At 45.9% G+C, this 18,591-nt stretch overlaps 1 protein-coding gene across 3 annotated transcripts in view; it reads left to right on the forward strand.

Moving 5' to 3' along the window:
• TASOR2 (transcription activation suppressor family member 2) overlaps nt 1-18,591 on the forward strand; it is a 70,789-nt gene that overhangs the window by 33,242 nt on the left and 18,956 nt on the right. For all 3 annotated transcript variants that reach the window (XM_061638053.1, XM_061638051.1, XM_061638052.1), the window contains 2 exons: nt 5,300-5,735; nt 8,485-12,348. In XM_061638053.1, the coding sequence (XP_061494037.1) occupies nt 5,300-5,735; nt 8,485-12,348 (4,300 nt within the window). The remainder of the gene's footprint in view (nt 1-5,299; nt 5,736-8,484; nt 12,349-18,591) is intronic.

Below are 18,591 nucleotides of genomic sequence, written 5' to 3' on the forward strand. Positions count from 1 at the left end.
GCTGGGTGTGTTGTCTGCATTGGGAAGGGTAGTCAGCACATAGATACTGGGTGTGTGATGGACGTGCAGACGGTAGGATAAATTGCCTGCCTGGTCTGTGGTTTGTGTATGTCGCCCACTGTCTAGATAACTTGGGTCAGTAGTACTGGGGAGGAGCTGGTGGTCGTGGTGCACGTTGGCATCAGTGATGCGGGATAATGTAGTTGCGAGGTCCTGGAAGCAAAATTTAGGTTGTTAGGTAGGATGCTGAAAGCCAGGACCTCCAAGGTGGCTTCCTCTGAAATGCTACTGGTTCTACTTGCAGACACAACTTTGTAGGCTCAACGATGGTGTTGGGAGAAGGGGTTCAGATTTGTTAGGCACTGCGGAACATTTTAGGATGAGCCGGGCCTGCACAAAAGCATTGGACTCCTCTTGAACCAGGATGGAATCAGTCTATTAGCCCTTAAAATAAAGAAAGGTGGGACAGCAGCTTTTAAACTAATTGCTGGAGAAAGGAGCTGCAGAGGGTCCAGTCTGGAGCAAATCTGATTATTTAAATGAGGAAGGTGTAGAACTAGGCATTGTGATAACGATTCAGAGAGGCCAAAGCATTGCAAGCCAAAACACTAGTGCCAAACGTAGTGGAAGAAAGACACTACGTATACATATTTATATGCTAATGCTAGCTTCTGAGCCAAAATGGCAAACTGGAGTTCTTGGTCTCGGAGGGAGAGCATTGATACAGTAGGCATAACTGAAACCTGGAGGAATGGAGAAAACCAGTGGGACACAGCTATCCCTGGATATAAAGTATATCAGAAGGACAGGGAAGGATATATTGGAGGTTTTGTCACTCTATACATGAAAGAGGGCATTGGATCCAGCGAGCTAGAAACCCCAAAAGAGTCAGATTCCTTCACAGAATAGTTCTGGGTGGTAGTACTGGGGCCCAAGAGTAGCTCAGTACTGGGGACGTTCTGTTGTCCCCCTGACCAAAATGGTTAGGGAGATCTTGAAGTGAAAAATGAAATCGAGCAAGTATCTAAACTAGGAAATGTTGGAGTAATGAGTGACTTCAACTACTTTGACATAGACTGGCTACATATGTGTTCCAGTCATGACAAAGAGGTAACATTTCTAGCTACCCTAAATGACTGTGGTCATGGAACTGACCAGAGGGACGGCGACCCAGGACTTAAGGGGGGCCCAGAACCTGCTGCGAGATGTAAGTGTGGTCGAACCGATTGGGAGCAGTGACCATAATGCTATTAAATTAAGCATGCATGCACATGGCCAACTGCCAAGAAAATCCAACATGGTCACATTTGACTTCAAAAGAGGAAGCTTCCAAAAAATGAGGGGATTGGTTAAATGGAAGTTGAAAGGCAAAGTCAAGAGGGTCAAATCACTCCAAAATGCTTGCGAGTTGTTGAAAAGCAGATCAGGAAAGGTACCTCCAGGGCCAAGGGGATGCCAGCATGGTTAATTGGCAGAGTCAAATATGCTGTTAGAGTCGTGGTCCCCCAACTTTTTTATCCTCACAGATTACTTGAAAATTGCTGATGGTCTTGGCAGACCACTTAATGAGACAGTCTTCTTGCAGTAGCACTTGTAATGCCCTGTGCTAGATGCTGTATGGTTTGTAAACTGTATTTGTATTGCTTCTTTTAGTTCCTATATTGTATTCATTGCATTAGAATTTCCATTCCATAGAATCCAAATTGTAATACCATAAGATACAATTTAAGAAATAATAGGAGCGTTAAAAACACAGTTTAAAAGGCACATAACAACAGCAGTGGATATTTAATATGGACATGTCATGGACTACTTGGATGAAGCTCATGGACCACTGGCGGTCCACAAACCTCAGTTTGGGAACCTCTGTATTAGAGGCAAGAAGGCTTCCTTCAAAAATTGGAAGTCTTGTCCGAATGAGGAGAACAAAAAGGAACACCAACTCTGGCGAAAGAAATGCAAGAAGACAATAAGGAATGCCAGAAAAAGAATTTGAGGAGCACATTGCGAAGAACATAAAAACCAACCACAAAAAATAATTCTAATATGTTCAAAGCAGGAGACCATCTATATATCTGTCTAGGATATGGGGCAGATTCCTGTGCCTGAACTAACTTTTGCAGGAAGGGAGTCTGAGGAAGTGAAACAAACAATGGTGACGAGAGATGGTGCCAGGCTTAATAGACAAAAACTGACAAATCTCCGGGTCCAGATGGCATCTACCTGAGAGTTCTCAAAGAACTCAAATGTAAAATTGCCTATATTCTAACAGAAATATGTGACTTGTCCCTCAGATCTGCCTCCACACTTGAGGACTGGAAAGTGGCCAATGGAACACCAAACTTTAAAAAAGGGGCGGGGGGGGATGTCGTGGAAATGACAGGCAGGGTAGCTTAACGTCTGTCCTCAGAAAACTGGTAGAAACTATTGTTAAAGATAAAATAAACCAGGCATATAGAAGAACAAGCCTTGCTGACTTAGAAAAGGCTTGGCTTCCACAAGGCTTAAGTCCTGTCTCACCAACCTATTAGACTTATTTTGAGAGTGACAACAAGCATATAGATAGAGGTGATTTAGTGGACATAGTGTACTAGGACTTTCAAAAAGCTTTCGACAAGGTACCTTGCCAAAGACTCCTGAGTAAGCTTAGCAGCCATGGAATAAGAGGAGAGGCCCTCTTCTGGATCAGCAGCTTGGCTAGGAAATAGGAAGGAGAGAGTAGGAATAAATGGATGGTTCTCCCAATATTCTTAATATTAGAAGTCACTTGTGTAATCCAAAAAGAAAATGACTGTCCTTACAAAATGCAGTCTGAGCCACTGTAATATTTTCTCCGTGGCCTTAAAGTAGAAAATAGGACTACATGGACAATTATTCCAATGGAGAGATGTAGAAAGTGGAGTTCTTCAAGGATCAGTATTCGGACCTGTGCTTTTTTAACTTGTTCATAAATGATCTAGAGTTAGGGGTGAGCTGATGGTACTAAAGTTTGCGGATAATGCTAAATTGTTCAGGGTTGTTAAAGCAAAAAGGGATTGAGAAGACTTCTCCAAACTGAGTGAATGGGCAGTGAAATAGCAAATACAATCCTGTGTAAGGAAGTCACAATGATAGATGTCGGGGCAAAAAATCTTAATTTCACATATACATTCATGTATATGAATGGGGTTTGAACTGGCAGTGACTGACCAGGAATGAGACCTTGGGGTCTTAGTGGATAGCTTAACGAAGATGTTGACCCAGGCATTGAGTGTGTGGCAGCTGTGAAAAGGGCAAATTTCATGCTAAGATCATTAGGAAAGGTATTCAAAATAAAACTGCCAATATCATAATGCTGTTATATAAATCCATGGTGTGGCCACATTTGGAATATTATTTATTTATTATTATTTATTTATTTATTTTGATTTCTATACCGCCCACAGCCAAAAGGCTGTCAGGGCGGTGCACAACATAGAGTAAAATACAATAAAATTACAAAGGTCAGTAATCTTCAATGTTCGAACAGAAAAGAAACCAAATTAGACTCTCAGTACAGGATCCGATCTCAGGTTCCCTTCCTCGGAAAGCCAATTGCCTTGGAACCATGGTACCTCACTGCCAGATAATGCTATGGTTTGTGCTTTCCAAGAGAGGCGACTAATTCCAGCTACATTGAATTGTGGAATCTTACAGTACTGTTGTAATGGTTGTCAATACAGCATCAACACTGATCCAATTTTCAGTTTTCACTTGCTGAATTGCAATATCTCAGCTGCTAGTAAACTGCCAGGATGATGGTGACTCTGAGTAAGCATGCATAGGATTCCATGGTCAAGCGTGGTTCATTCAAACGGACTGCAGCCTTGTACGTAAGATGCCAAGGACGATGTCCCCCGATGTCCCCCTCTTAAACTATATAAACTCAAAATGGAGAGCCAGTGTGGTGTAGTGGTTAAGGTACTGGACCACGACCTGGGAGACCACGGTTCGAATCCCCACACAGCCATGAAACTCACTGGGTGACCTTGGGCCAGTCACTACCTCTCAGCCTCATTAAAACCCTATTCATAGGGTTGCCATAAGTCATATTGTGTACAGTCCTGGTCACCTCACCTCAAAAAGGATATTGTAGAGTTGGAAAAGGACAACCAAAATGATTTAAGGGGTTGGAGCAACTCCCCTATGCAGAAAGGTTACAACATTTGAGGCTTTTTACTTTAGAGAAAAGGCAAGTCAGAGGCAATGTGATAAAATTATGCATGGCATGGAGAAAATGGATAGAGAAAAGCTTTTCTCCCTCTCATAATACTAGAACTCGTGGACACCCAGTGAATCTGAATGTTGGAAAACTCAGGACAGACAAAAAAGAAAATAGTTCTTCACACAATGCATAGTTAAAGTATGGAATTCCTTCCCACAAGAGGCAGTGATGACCACCAACTTGGATGGCTTTAAATGAGGATTAGACAAATTCATGGTGTTCAGGCTTATCAATGGTTACCAGCCATGATGGCTACGCTCTTCATCGATGTTCAGAACCCGTATGCTCCTAAGTACCAGGTTGCTGGAAACTGCAGGAGGGGAGTGCTGTTGTACTCAGGTCCTGCTTGTGGGCTTCCCATGGGCTTCTGGTTGGCCACTGTGAGAAAAGGACGCTGGACTAAATGGGCCATTGGCCAGATTCAGCAGGCTCTTATGTGTGATGTAGATAGGAGCTGTGCGTCCCATCCAAGTTCACGGGATGTTCCAAAGCAGAACATTGAGGGCAATAGTCATTGGCACTGGGCACCTCTTAAGAGGCCTTGTTCCAGGCAGCCTTGCTAATGGGTGGCATCGAGCCTAACAGGAAGGTACATGTGAGAGAAGACACTCCAAGACACATGCGGGACTCGACCTTGGTGAGGCAAAGATGATGTAAATTCCTCCGCTCAGGTAAAAAGGTAAAGGTGTCTCCGCACTTATAGTGCAAGTCTTTTCCGACTCTTAGGGTGACGTCTTGCAGTGTTTACAAGGCAGACCGTATATATGGGGTGGGTTTGCCAGTTCCTTCCCCGGCCTTTCTTTACCCCCCAGCGTATGCTGGGTACTCATTTTACCGACCACGGATGGATGGAAGGCTGAGTGGACCTTGACCCCTTTTACTGCAGATTCGACTTCCTCCTTCCGTTGGAATAGAACTCCGGCCGTGAGCAGAGCGTCGGCTGCGTTACCGCCGCTTACCACTCTGTGCCACAGAGGATCCGCTCAGGTAGAGAACCTTAAAATAAGACTGCTCAGAAATAAAGTTATGTTCCCCTTGCCTTTGTTTCCTCCATAGGCCCTGGGATGCCAGCTTGTCAGATGATGTGGAAGAAATGAAGCGCATACTTCACATGTGGGTGGCACTATTTTATAGCAAGCCTTTCAAATCCCCTACCGTAAGGAAAGTGGTTGAACACAGCAACCCTGCCAAATATGTATCGCTGAACAGTATCGTGGACCCTTTGGAACTAACTGACGACCGCGAGGGATCGTACAGTTTGGAGAAGTGCCCCGCGGACTCTCTCTCCGAGGCTAACCAGACATCTAGCGAAGCTGAAGAGAGAGCCGTTTCTCCCTCCGAGAAGCCCCTCTCTTCTAACGAACTGTCCTCTACAAATTGCATAGAGGACGAGCCTCCTCTCGTTAACCCTGAGGACACCAATGACCAGAAGGAAGAGCAGCCCCATGCTGCTGCCATCAATCCTGAAGAGCCCACTCATCCTTTTGATGAGGTAAGACATTGGTAGATCAGCCAAGGCCGTCTATCAGGGCTCAGCAGCTGCTGAGCGCCAGGAGCGCTAGCCAGGTGACCAGACACTGTGAGATAATTGGCACCATTTGGTTGTAAGAGGCTCGGAGGTACAGAGCCTGTGAACGTGGGCATAGCTGGGCTGTTGCATATGTAAAACCCCGTGTGAAATTTAACCTTGAAAATGTGGGATCTCTTGCAGTTTTTGAAAAGGCAGGGCAAGTCAGACCCTTGGTCCATTTAGCTCAGTATTGTCTACACTGACTGGCAGTGACTCTCAAGGGTTTCAGGCAGGAGTCTCAGCGACTACCTGGAGATGCTGAGCTGGGACCTTCTGCATGTAAAGCAGGTGGTCTACTACTGCGCTATGGCCCTTCTAATCCAATCTCAAATCTTGCTTATGAATGAAGTTTTAGGTAAAGTGCCTAATGCATCTTGAGTGGAGGGGCTTTTTTTGTAGGGCTGCCAGAAAATAATCTGGATCTGGGTGAGAGGCCACTGGTTGTCTCCACTGGGGTTGGGGACCTGTGGCCCTCCAGATGTTTCGATGTCCAGACAGATGTTTCTGGACTACCAACTCCCATCAGCCCCACCCAGCATGGCCACTGGTCAAGGAAAGTGGGAGTTCACCAATATTTTAAGGGCCACTGATTATCCACCCTGGAGGCTATGCATTGAGTTAAAGATGAAGCTCCCAAACATGTTGGACTTCTCTTTCTTTTGTGAGTAAAGGCCTTTTTCTATTATGCAGGAGCACACGGAAAATATGATGATTTCTTAGTATCAGCCTTGGCTTCTTCCTAAGTGGGGGAAATAGTTTAGGGCAGAACATTAGAAGAGTCCTGCCGTGTATAGCCAGAGGTTCATCTAATCCGGCATTCTGGTTTTCACACTGACCAATCAAATGCCTCTGGGAAACCCTCAAGCAGGGCATGAAAGCAATAGCCCTCTCCTGCTGTTGCACTCCAGCTGCCGGTGTTTACTGACATGCTCTGAGCATATGGAAGCTCCTTTATTGCTATCTTGGTTGATAGCCGCTGATCAACATGTCCTCCATGAGACTTTTTGGGGTTCTCAGGAGCATCTTATTGGTAACTATGGGAAACAGTATGCTAGACTAGATGGATCTCTAATATGATCCAGCACGGCTTCAGTTTTCATGGGTTTCCCTTCAATTTTCATAGACTGCTCCCACTGTGTTTTTTTAAAAAGCATTATTATGTAACTTTAAAGTTGACAACGAGGACATTGAACTTGTCAAGGATTATCAATACCTCGGCATAGTCATTAACCAAAATGGAGACAATAGTCAAGAAATCAGAAGAAGGCTAGGGCTGGGGAGGGCAGCTATGAGAGAACTGGAAAAGGTCCTCAAATGTAAAGATGTATTGCTGAACACTAAAGTCAGGATCATTCAGACCATGATATTTCCGATCTCTATGTATGGATGTGAAAGTTGGACAGTGGAAAAAGTGGATAAGAGAAAAATCAACTCATTTGAAATGTGTTGGAGAAGAGCTTTGCGCATACCATGGACTGCGAAAAAGACAAATAATTAGGTGTTAGAACAAATTAAACCAGGAAATTGTCACTAGAAGCTAAAATGATGAAACTGAGGGTATCATACCTTGGACACATCATGAGAAGACATGATTCACTAGAAAAGACAATAATGCTGGGACAAACAGAAGGGAGTAGAAAAAGAGGAAGGCCAAACGAGAGATGGATTGATTCCATAAAGGAAGCCACAGACCTGAACTTAACAAGATCTGGACAGGATGGTTCATGACAGATGCTATTGGAGGTCACTGATTCATAGGGTCGCCATAAGTCGTAGTCGACTTGAAGGCACATAACAACAACAACAAAGTTTCTGTGGGCAATTGTTTTCAAGTGTATTGCACATCCCATAGAACCTGACGCAGTTTTGCAACAGGCAGTGAAGATGGAAAGCCAAGATAGGGGTAGAAGTTTTTATTAAATAAATAAAAGTATTTATTAAATATTTATTTTAAAAAGCCTATTTCAATTGGCTCCTGGTTCAAGGAGAAGGTCTTGAGAAATAACCACATGGAAGACGAAATGTTTGACTGCTCAGGGCCTTGTCTAGTTATTGGATAGCGTTTCAGAGCAGGCTGGCAATGCTTGTGGCAAACAGGATAGGAACACAGGAAGCTGTCTTATACCGAGTCAGACCATTGGTCCATCTAGCTCAGTGTTGTCTACACTGACTGGCAGCCGTACTCTAGGGTTTCGGGCAGGAATCTCCTAGCCCTGCCTGGAGCTGCCACTGGAGTTTGAAGCTGGGACCTTCTGCATGCAAGGCAGGAGTTCTACCATGGAGCTACGGCTCTTCCCCGAATTTGATCTCTGCCCATGACAAACTTCTCTTTTTGCTTGCTGACCCTGAGCAGCAAAATCAAGGGAAAGTTGATAAGGCCCTGGGCAGGCCACAATGCATGGGATTGTGTTTGGTTCGGTTTGTAAAATGTTGTGGCTTCTGTTCTAGAAGAACCATATTGAGGTGAGCCTTGAAGAAGGTTGGATCATGGAAGGGTCCAGACAGTGTGTGTCACAGAACTTTCTGGTGAAGCATTTGCACTGTGCTTTGACCCTAGTTTTTAACTGCTCTGGGGTAGTTAGCAGGTTTAAAAAGCTATGTAGATTTTCTTTTCCCTATGCCAGCTTCTGTCTCTCTGTAGTATTAAAAATTGGATTTTTTTTCCCCCCAGGTGGCTGGAGAGGAACCTGATGAAGAACATTTTTGGCATCCCATCTCCTCTGTTGAGAGCCGGAATGGAAACTTGTCAGATGAGTGCATTGATGGGTGTACAAGGCCTCGGGCATACCGAACTGAGGCGGAGGTGGAAGCCAGTGGAGCGGTCAACTTAGCGGAAGTTTCCCAAAGCGATGCTGCCTCCCCGGAGGATGAACTCCCAGCAGATTCAGCCGGCAAACAGCCTGTTGCAACCACCATGGCCTCCATTTCTGCGGAGAATTGGGAAACGAGTGCTGCCTCTCCTTCTGCAGAGGAGAAGGGGAGCAGTCACAGGATGTTGCTGCATCCTTCTGAAGCGGCGTGGCTAGAAGGAAAAGCTGAGTGCAGAGAAGATTATAGACCATGCAGAGAAGCGAAAGGGTCGCAAGATCTTTCCCTAGAGGAAGATATAGAAGGAGAAACCATGGAGTGGGAATCCATTGATCTAGCTCTTTCAGACAGCAATGATGCCGACTTGGAACCTCGAGATGTGGACCTGGATCAAGAGAATGAAGAAGAGGAGAGTTGTGTAACAGAGAGAGAAATGACCAGTATGTGCGATGGAGCATCACCTGATGATGGCAGCACACTTGCTTCTCTAACATCACCAGTTACAGTTTCTGAGCATCTGACAGAATTGCCTGGTACCCAAGAAGACTATGTAGCGTCAGCCCCAAATTCTGCATCTCTAAACACAACAGGTGTGGTTGAGGGTTTCTGCTTTTCTCAGGAAGATAAAATTGACAATCTGGTTGATTCGGCTTCATTGCAGGCTAGTCCTGTTAATCAAATAACTTGTGCTGAAGTAACCACATCTCCGAGGACTGAAGATGCTGTTGAATCGGCCAAACTTCCCATATCTCTAGACCAAATGGATGTCATTGAAAGCTCCTGCAGTTCCCTGGAAGAGAAAGAAATCAGCTTAACAGAGTCAGCTTCTGAATCTTTTCAAGTACAAAATGATATTGCGACTCGAGGAGAATCTGTAGAGAGTCAAGCCTCTCTTGTGTTGGCAACCCCTCCCATATTTTCAAACCCAGTTGATTTGGTTGATATTTCCTTTGTTTCCACAGAAGGGAAAGGAATGAATCTGGCTGATTCACTTTCACAGCAGGCTAGTCCTGTCCATGAGACAGCTCCTGATGAAGTAACAGAGTTACCAAGTGCTCAGGAAGACTCTGTGAAATTGACTAAACACCAAGTATCTCTAAATCAAATGGATTTGATTGAAGATATTTCCCAAGAAGACTTTCGCCTGGCAGATTCAAGTCCACTGGAAAGTTGTGAACAGTGCCAAATTCAGAATAATACGTCGGCTCAAGGGGCATCTGTAGGGAATCAAGAAGATTTTGTTGTATCAGCCCCAAATCTTACACCTGCAAAAGAAATGGTCTTGGTTGCAGGTTCCTGTGCTTCTCAGGAAGAGGGTGGGATCCATCCAGCTGATATGGCTGAGTTGCAGGGTAGTCCAGTCTATCAAACAGTATCAGATGAAGACGCAGAAATGCAGTCTGCTGCATCAGCCAAAACTATTACCCTTGCAGACGAAATGGGTTTAGTTGATGGCTCCTGCATTCCCCAGGAAAAGGCAGTCGTCCACCTGGCTGACACAGCTCCATTGCGAGCTAATGAACCACACAAGGTACAGCACAGTACAGTCACTCAGGAGGAATGGAAGGCCAGGCAGACGACGGAGTTGCTCAGTGATTCTCCAGGCCAAAAAGAATACCAGAGTTTGGAGTTGGATAATGCAGAGTTTGAAGCCAATTCTGAAAATCAAAAGTGTGCTGTCAAAGATGAGAATATTGGAGTCTCTTCTGTATCTCAAGAATTGGCATCTGATGATGATAAGCTAAGGCAGACGATAGCTACTGTGCCTGAAGAGATCAAGTCCTTCCTTTGTGAGTTGATGGATACTGTGAGTGCCATGACAGTGGAGTGTGGAAAAGCTTGTCCAAAAGAGAATTCAGACTTAAATTGGATTAGTTCTGTAACTCTGGAGTGTGTGACCCCTCCTGAGAGTGATGAAGAGAGCCGTGCAACTGGTCAACTTGCCCATCCTGACCCAAAATGGATGCCCAGTGAGTATTCTGAGCAGTGCAACGTCTCTGTTGGCCAAGAGAGAGACTTGCACCTGACTTTGCAAGGGCAAGGCCGGTATCATTCAGCATTGCATGAAAGCATGAGTGCTGATCAAGTGGATATGGTTGAAAGGAGGTCTTGTGAAGAGACTAAAGCTGCTGTGGATGTCTTTTCAAGTTCTTGTTGTGTGGAGTGGGAAAAGACGGGCCCCAAAAGTCCAGAATGCAAATTCCCATTGGTCAAATCAGCTGACTCCCCAAAGGATGATGATTCTCCTGCTTCTGTGTTAAATGGGACTGATCTAGGAAAAGCTAGCCCAGAAGCATCCATTTCTGAGGGAGAAGACCAGTTCAGGGAGGAGTGTAGAGAAACAGGGCCCTTTGTGCGGGCAGAACATCAGGTCGAGTATTCATCAGAAGGATCTGGTTCACCTATGCATGAAGACATGGGGGATCTGTATGAAGATGCAAGGGAGAATCCGGAGGACCCTGAAGATACTCTGCATGAAGGCACAGGAGGGAATCTGGGGGATCTTGAAGATACTCTGGCCAGCGAAAGAACCGAGTTGCCTACCAGAGCCACCGGTATGGATAAGTCTATTTCCATGGGTGGCGACAAAGACCTTTTTGGAGGGCTACATCATAGAGGTCAGTCTGAGAGATCATGTACAAGATCCACAGCCTCACCAGGAGCTACAGAAACTGATTCCACTTGTGAGCTGAACCTGGAGAAAGAGCGCCACGAAGGTGGCGATTGGATGTACCTAGAAAATGAGGAGAGGGTGCCTGACCTTGAGGCTGAGATTATCCGATATGACTGGCCTCTTGCGTTTAAAGGAGGTGGCCGGTCTGTGCTGCCTTCTCTTGAGACCAGTAGCGGGCCAGGAACCCTAAAGGATTATTTAAACTTTTCTATAACCATGAAGCACAAAGAGACAACGAGAACTTTTCACTCTTCCAAGAGGCGGGGCAGTTTTGCAGGAGAACTGGGCTTCACAAACTCCTCCGATTGGACTTGGAGAGTTTTGAATGACCCCACTCAGAACACTCTCGATATGGAGTGTTTGCGTTTCCATGACAAGCTAAAACGCATCCTAAAGAAAACACAACTTCCTACCTCCAGGGATGTCTTTGCAACAGAGCTTTCACCTCAGGTAACAGCAGAAAAACTCCCATTGAGGAAGGTCCTTGACACCCCTGCTTTGAGTCCACCACCCAGAAGCAGAAGCCCGCTTCTGATAACTATTTTGAACCTGGGCCCAAGATATGGTGCTGCACCTTGTCCCCCAACAAGCAGCAGATATAGTGACCTCCTTGCACCACCTCGTCCTCCTTCACCTCCTCTTGCTTCTTCCCAGGATTCAGTTAGCAAAGCTGCTAGAATGAAAAGTGCAGGCCAGGGGCCAGTCCCTCCTTTTCACCTCAACAAGTTGACGTACAATAATAAGCTAAAAGATTTCCGAGGAGATATCTCGGTCATCATGGACGAGTTTGCCGAGTTGAGCAGGGTGATGGCATTGGGTGACAGGCAGGCGAGTAATCGAGCGAGAGATCCAAATTCTCCTACCTCAGAAGATGCTCCGGAGAAACAGGGTTCCTCCTTGCCTAGGAGGGCAGCCTCCTACGAGCACCTCTTCACAGAACTGTGCAGCACACTACATTTGAGACTTAAAACTGTTGCCCAGGAGGCATGCAAAAAACCGTACGTGTTCTACCTGGTGGAAACAGACGACGATCCTTTCTTTGGGAGAGTGAAGGTAACATCTTTGGCATTTAAGAATGTGCAGTGTTTTAGGAACTTGAGAAATCATTAGCAGGCGACAACAGGATGTTAATGCTTGCTAGGTGCAGATGGGTAAAACCGTAGTTGGCAAATTGGGAAGCAGACTCTGCTTTATATGTCCACCTCTCTCAGCTTGGATTTCCAGCTGCCTTCCATGAACATCAGCAGCTGCTTGGTACCGAGTCAGGCTGTTGGTCCATGTAGCCCAGTACTGTTGACTGGCAGTGACTTTGCAGGGGTTCAGGACAGGAGATATCCCCAGCTCTTTCCTGGAGATGCCAGGCATCGATCCTGGTACCTTCTAAATGCACAGCAGATGCTCTGCCTCTGATGCTCTCAGTGGGAACTGCCATATAGTGAAACAGACCATTGGTCCATTTAGCTCAGTATTGTCTTCTTTGACAGGCAGCGGCTTTCCAGGGTTCCAGGACAAGGGGGCCTTCCCAGCTCAAAATATAAAGACATTAGGGTGAGAGTGGATGGAACAGTTCGTTACAGGTGGAACAATCAGGATTGAACCTGGGATCTTCTGCGTGTGACTCAGATGCTCTGCGGCTGAGCTACAGCCTTTCCCCTGGGTTGGGGTTTGGTGTGGACTGATGCGAACCAGGATTCCCCTCGTAACCAAGGTGTGCGAACCAGCTTCAAACCCTGGTTAGGAGGGGAACCACGGTTAGCATTTATACGTAAGGAACAGTAATGCATGGTTAAACCATGACAATTGGGGGAGGGGGTGAAGGAAGGTGTGCCGGTTCTCGAAGCCAGACCCTGGTTTGCAGGATTATTATTTGATTTATATCCCGCCCTTCCTCCCAGCAGGAGCCCAGGGAGGCAAACAAAAGCGCTAAAAACACATCAAAACATCGTAAAAACAGACCTTAAAATACATTAAAACAAAACAACTTTAAAAACATTTTTTGGAAAGCTTTAAAAACATCTTTTTAAAAAGGGTTAAAAAACATTGTTTTAAAAAAAACATATTAAAAGGCAATTCCAACACAGGCGCAGAGACTGGGATAGGTCTCAACTTAAAAGGCTCCAGGGTTTGTCTGCACTGGAGTTGAAGGTTGATACAGCAGCCCCGCGGGGGTGCCCGAGAATCCTTGGCTTCAGCCTTGGCCAGCCTGGGGCCCTCTAGATGTTTTGGCCTACAACTCCCATCAGCGCCAGCCAGCCCAGCAAAACATGGGCGAGACTGTGCAACATGAGCCAGGGACTCCATCTCTCAACCTGCCTTCAGTTCCCTGGAATGGAGAAACAGTTCTCTCTGCCCAGCCTATCATTCCAAAGTTTCTAGGCTCGTGCTGTGCTGGCTGGGGCTTGATGGCTGTTGCAGTCCAAAGCAGCTGGAGGCCCCAGGTTGGCAAAGGCTGCTCTACTTCCCGGTGCATCTCCATGGTCATAATTTACTTCGACAGCCATCATCATTTTCATCATTGCCTCCTGAAAATGGGCAACATTCCCAGACCCCCCGGGTCACTTGCTGGATGGCTAAAGGCAGGCGTGGGCAGGAATGCCAAAAACATCAACAAGGTGAAACGGACAAATGGGTCAAGGATTTGGGACCAGGGCAAGGTTGAGTCCGTAGTGTTGAAGTGTGTGCGTTGTTGCATGAAACAGCATACGTTACATTGGAGTTAAGTTGAGCAAGAAACATCACAGAGGCATTAGATCAGGTTAAGAGTCTTTACTACAAGACATTATGGCTTAAGGCTTTAAGATTACATGTAGAGTTGCTCCCCCCCCAGGAGAGAAGTTCTCAGTTCAAAGACATGACACAGAAGACTCAGCTCAACACAGATAGCTGCTAGAACTCTCCCAGTCTATCTTGATGCTACCATGGCAACGGCCTTGGCTGTCCGTTCCCAGACATAACTCCTTCTAGCTACAGATTTCCAGACTTGCAGACTTGATGGAAAATAACTCAGTGACAGTACAGTTCAATGGTCAACAATTCCCCCTTTTTCCTATCATGTCTGTAATTCATGACAACAATAACAATAATACATTTCTACAATACATCTTGCAATACAGTTTACATTTCAGTACAGTTCAGAACATCTCTGTACATTTAGCTAACACTTTATTCAATCAAACTTTGGCTGAACACAAGTCAAATATAACGTTTCAGGATCCATTTCAACCTGTTTGTGCATTCCAGGACTGGCCACCACCCCCACTGTGAATCTTTCAGGCGGTTTCCCTATGTTTGATCTTGTAGAACGTCTTAAAGGCACTAGGGCTTCTGCTCTCTCTGCCCCCCCATCTGTGCTTGTGCTTGGCACAGCTTGCCCAGGATCCTCCATTTCCTCAGCCTTACGTTTCTTCGATCTTTGTTTCCCACAAATGAGCTCATTTAACGCATCTCTGAGTGGAATATGTGTGCCCTCCACCTTTATGTCTAGATTTGGCTTAAATGTTTGTGCTTGTGTGTCATCTGACCCTGTAAGAATGACTGTTTCCCTTTGATCCCAAGGCTTTTCTGAGACTTTAATGCTTCTGCTCAGAACTAATTGCTGTGTTTCTGGACACCAAATTCTGAAATATGCATTCTGAAATCCCAAAACAAACCCTTGAAGTGCTCTGGGTGCAAGTTTGCCTCTTCTTTTTCCCTGTGAAATGTGGACCCAGCAACGTGCACCGAATTTTTGAATGTGTTGTATTTTCGGCTTTCTGCCAGTGATTTTCTCATAAGGAGACATTCCAAGTGCACTGTGTAATACCCTGTTGTGAATGTAATGCGCATAAAGAATTGCTTCTCCCCAGAAGGAGTTCCCTAAATTGCAATCCATTAGCATGGCTCTCATTGCTTCCTGAAGCACCCTGTTTTTTCTCTCTGCAGTTCCGTTGGAAAACGGGCTGTAAGGAGCAGTGAAATTCTGGTTTATTCCCTTACTCTCGAGGAAGTCACCCAATGCTTTACTCGTGAATTCCCCTCCCTGGTCTGAGTGTATCGCTTTCACAGTGACACCATGTTGAGTTTCGATTCTCTTAATGAACAGTTTCAGCTTCTGCTCTGCTTCACTTTTCTGCTTAAGCAAATAAACATGAGTGTATCTCGTAAAATCATCCACCAGTACCATGAAGAATCTCGCACCTCCTCGTGAAGCATTTATTGGCCCTGATAAATCAACATGAACTAGCTGGTAGGGAGCTGTTGTGGTTCTTTCAGCCTCCCAGTTAATTGGTGCAATAGTCATTTTAGCTTTATGACAAGAATCACAATCCATTAACTGTCCACAGTCCTTCAACTTCATATTTTCACTATGCATTGGGGTTTTCTTAATCGTGTCAAAATTTGCATGCCCCAGCCTTTGATGCCATTCATGGACGCAGCCCTGATGTACCTGTGCCTCAACATTTAACACAGCACACCCTGCTTGACTGCTCTTTATTACAAACTGTGAATCATTAAGGCTTCCCTGCAAACACACTTGATCTCCCCTCATTACAAAACATTGGTCTTTGTGAAACAAGACTGAAAAATCACAACTCACCAGTTTTCTCACTGACAATACGTTATGAGCCAATTCTGGTACAAATAAACAATCTGACATTATTCCAAGCTTACCAAATCTCACCAGTCCTCGGGCTTCCACGTTCTTCTGTGATCCATCCGCAAGTAAAACAAAGTCCTGCTCATCTGTAGACGTGTAAAACAAACTCCTGTCTTTGATTAATATATGGCTTGCACCGCTGTCAAGAAGCCAGTTAACAGGTGCTAAAGTTTGTGGCTTCTGTTTACAAACAAAGTTCACACTTCCCTGCTTCAAGCCTCCTTCCCTGGAGTTACGCTTGACTGCACAGTCTCTTTGAAGATGCCCACGAGCCCCACAGGCATAACAAGAGTTCAGCCGCTGCTGCTCCCGCTTGTTTTCCTGTCTGCAGCTGCTTTCTTCTTTCAGCTTGGCTCTTTGCTTTTCCTCAGCACTTTTCGCCTCTTGTCTCCGCTGCCATTCCTGGGTCAGCTTTTCTTCCATAAATTCAACGTTCTGACCTCCGTCAGGCATGGCTTCGAAAGCCATGACCATATTATTCCAAGTCCCATCGAGTGAAGCCAGGATCAGATAGGTCTTCTGAAGGTCAGAGTGTTCCATGCCTCGATCCTGCAACTCAGCAAACAGGCGCCTGAATTCCGTGAGATGCTCACTCATTTCGCACTCACCCGTGAAGCGCATCTGGTACAGCTTCCTTGCCAAACACAATTTAGATCCCGCAGTGTGTTGCACATGTAGGGCCTCCAACACGTCCCACATCTGTTTGGCGTTTGTAACATCTCTCACGTGTAACAGTTGAGAGTCTGATAGAGCCAGAAGTATAAAAGCTTGCGCCTTCTGATCTCTACGCGTCCAGGCCGCAGTCAGTACCGCCGGAGGGGGTCCATCTATAATGTCCCATAAATCCTCTTTTATCAGCAAAGCCCGCATCCTCGGCTTCCAGCTGGCATAATTCTTTTCCATCAATCTTTCCATTGGCAAGCCTCCCCCAGACAGGTTTACAGCCATGTTGCTCACCTCTGTCTGGTACAATCGATCAAGCTGCCCTCTGGAACTCCGTCTGCTGTTCAGACCAGCAACTTACTCTTGTGTAACGCACTGTGGATCTGGGCCCATAACCCTGTTGAAGTGTGTGCGTTGTTGCGTGAAACAGCATACGTTACATTGGAGTTAAGTTGAGCAAGAAACATCACAGAGGCATTAGATCAGGTTAAGAGTCTTTACTACAAGACATTATGGCTTAAGGCTTTAAGATTACATGTAGAGTTGCTCCCCCCCCCCCAGGAGAGAAGTTAGTTCAAAGACATGACACAGAAGACTCAGCTCAACACAGATAGCTGCTAGAACTCTCCCAGTCTATCTTGATGCTACCATGGCAACGGCCTTGGCTGTCCGTTCCCAGACATAACTCCTTCTAGCTACAGATTTCCAGACTTGCAGACTTGATGGAAAATAAACTCAGTGACAGTACAGTTCAATGGTCAAGTTGAGTCCGTAGACCCTTTAAAGTTTTATTGCTAGATCTGGCTTTAATTGACATCTGGGTGGGACATCTCCGTGTGCCCCCTCTGAGAGATGCTCAGAGGGTGGCAGTGAAAGGACAGGCCTTTTCTGTGATAGCCCCCAATTGTGGAATGCCCTCCCCAAGGAAACTTGTCTGGCACCAATTTTGCCATCTTTTTCTGTGCCAGGCAAAGGCTCTTTTATCCTCCCAAGCAGTTGGACAGCACTGATCGTCGGGCTTTGGGTGTCTACTGGTGTTCATCCTGTGTGTGTGGTGGGCTGGTGGATATTTTGTGCTGTTTTAGATGTCTCTTTTGGGGGGGAACGCTTTTTTTATTGATGGTTGTTTATATTGCTTTCTTGAATTTCTTAAGTATGTTACACCGTGTTACCATAAATCGCCTACCTACTCCTCGCACCTTGTGTTTCTGTCTAGTTCCTGCCTCCTCCTTGCCTTTCTTCTCTATCTCCAGTTCATTCTTCTGATGTGGTTGCATCCTGGCTCCATCTTCCTTCCCATGCAGCTGCCTTTTACCTAGTCAGATCCTTGGTCTGTCTAGCTCAGTGTTGTCTACACTGACTGGCAGCTGCTTTCCAGGATTTCAGGCAGGGGGTGTTCCTAGCTCTGTCTGCAGAATGAACCTGGGAACGTTCTGTATTCAAGCAGATACCTTACCACTGACCTACGGCCCTTCCCCAATTAAAACCAGAAAATTTAAAACAACTTATTTTATGAAATACCTGACGTGCTCATCCAATAACATAATAATGACAAGTCCCATCCCACTTTAAGAAAAGCATCACTACGGAGGCCACCTTAGTTGCCAAAGGCATGAGTGGATTAAAAAGCCTTCGCCTGGCACCTAAAAATTAATAATAACGGCACCAGACATGTTTCCTTGGGGAGAGGGGGGACACCACTGAAAAGGCCCGTTCTCCTGTGGCCATCCTCCGCACTTCCTTCGGAGCGGACACACAGAGAAGGCCCTCTGATGAAGACCCTCGGGTCTGGGCTGGCTCATATCGAGAGAGGTGGTACTTACCCCTGTTTAGCATCTGTGCTGCAGCATTCTGCGCTAACTGCAGTTTCCAGACCAAATTCAAGGGAAGCTCCACATAGAGTGCATTGCAGCAATCCAGCCTTGAAACCACCAATGCCTGCACTACTGTAGTCAAGGCCTCCTAGCCCAGGAATGGCTGCAGCTGTCGTACCTGCC

Source organism: Rhineura floridana, chromosome 8, assembly GCF_030035675.1.
Source record: "Rhineura floridana isolate rRhiFlo1 chromosome 8, rRhiFlo1.hap2, whole genome shotgun sequence".
In the NCBI taxonomy this organism is placed as follows: Eukaryota; Metazoa; Chordata; class Lepidosauria; order Squamata; family Rhineuridae; genus Rhineura; species Rhineura floridana.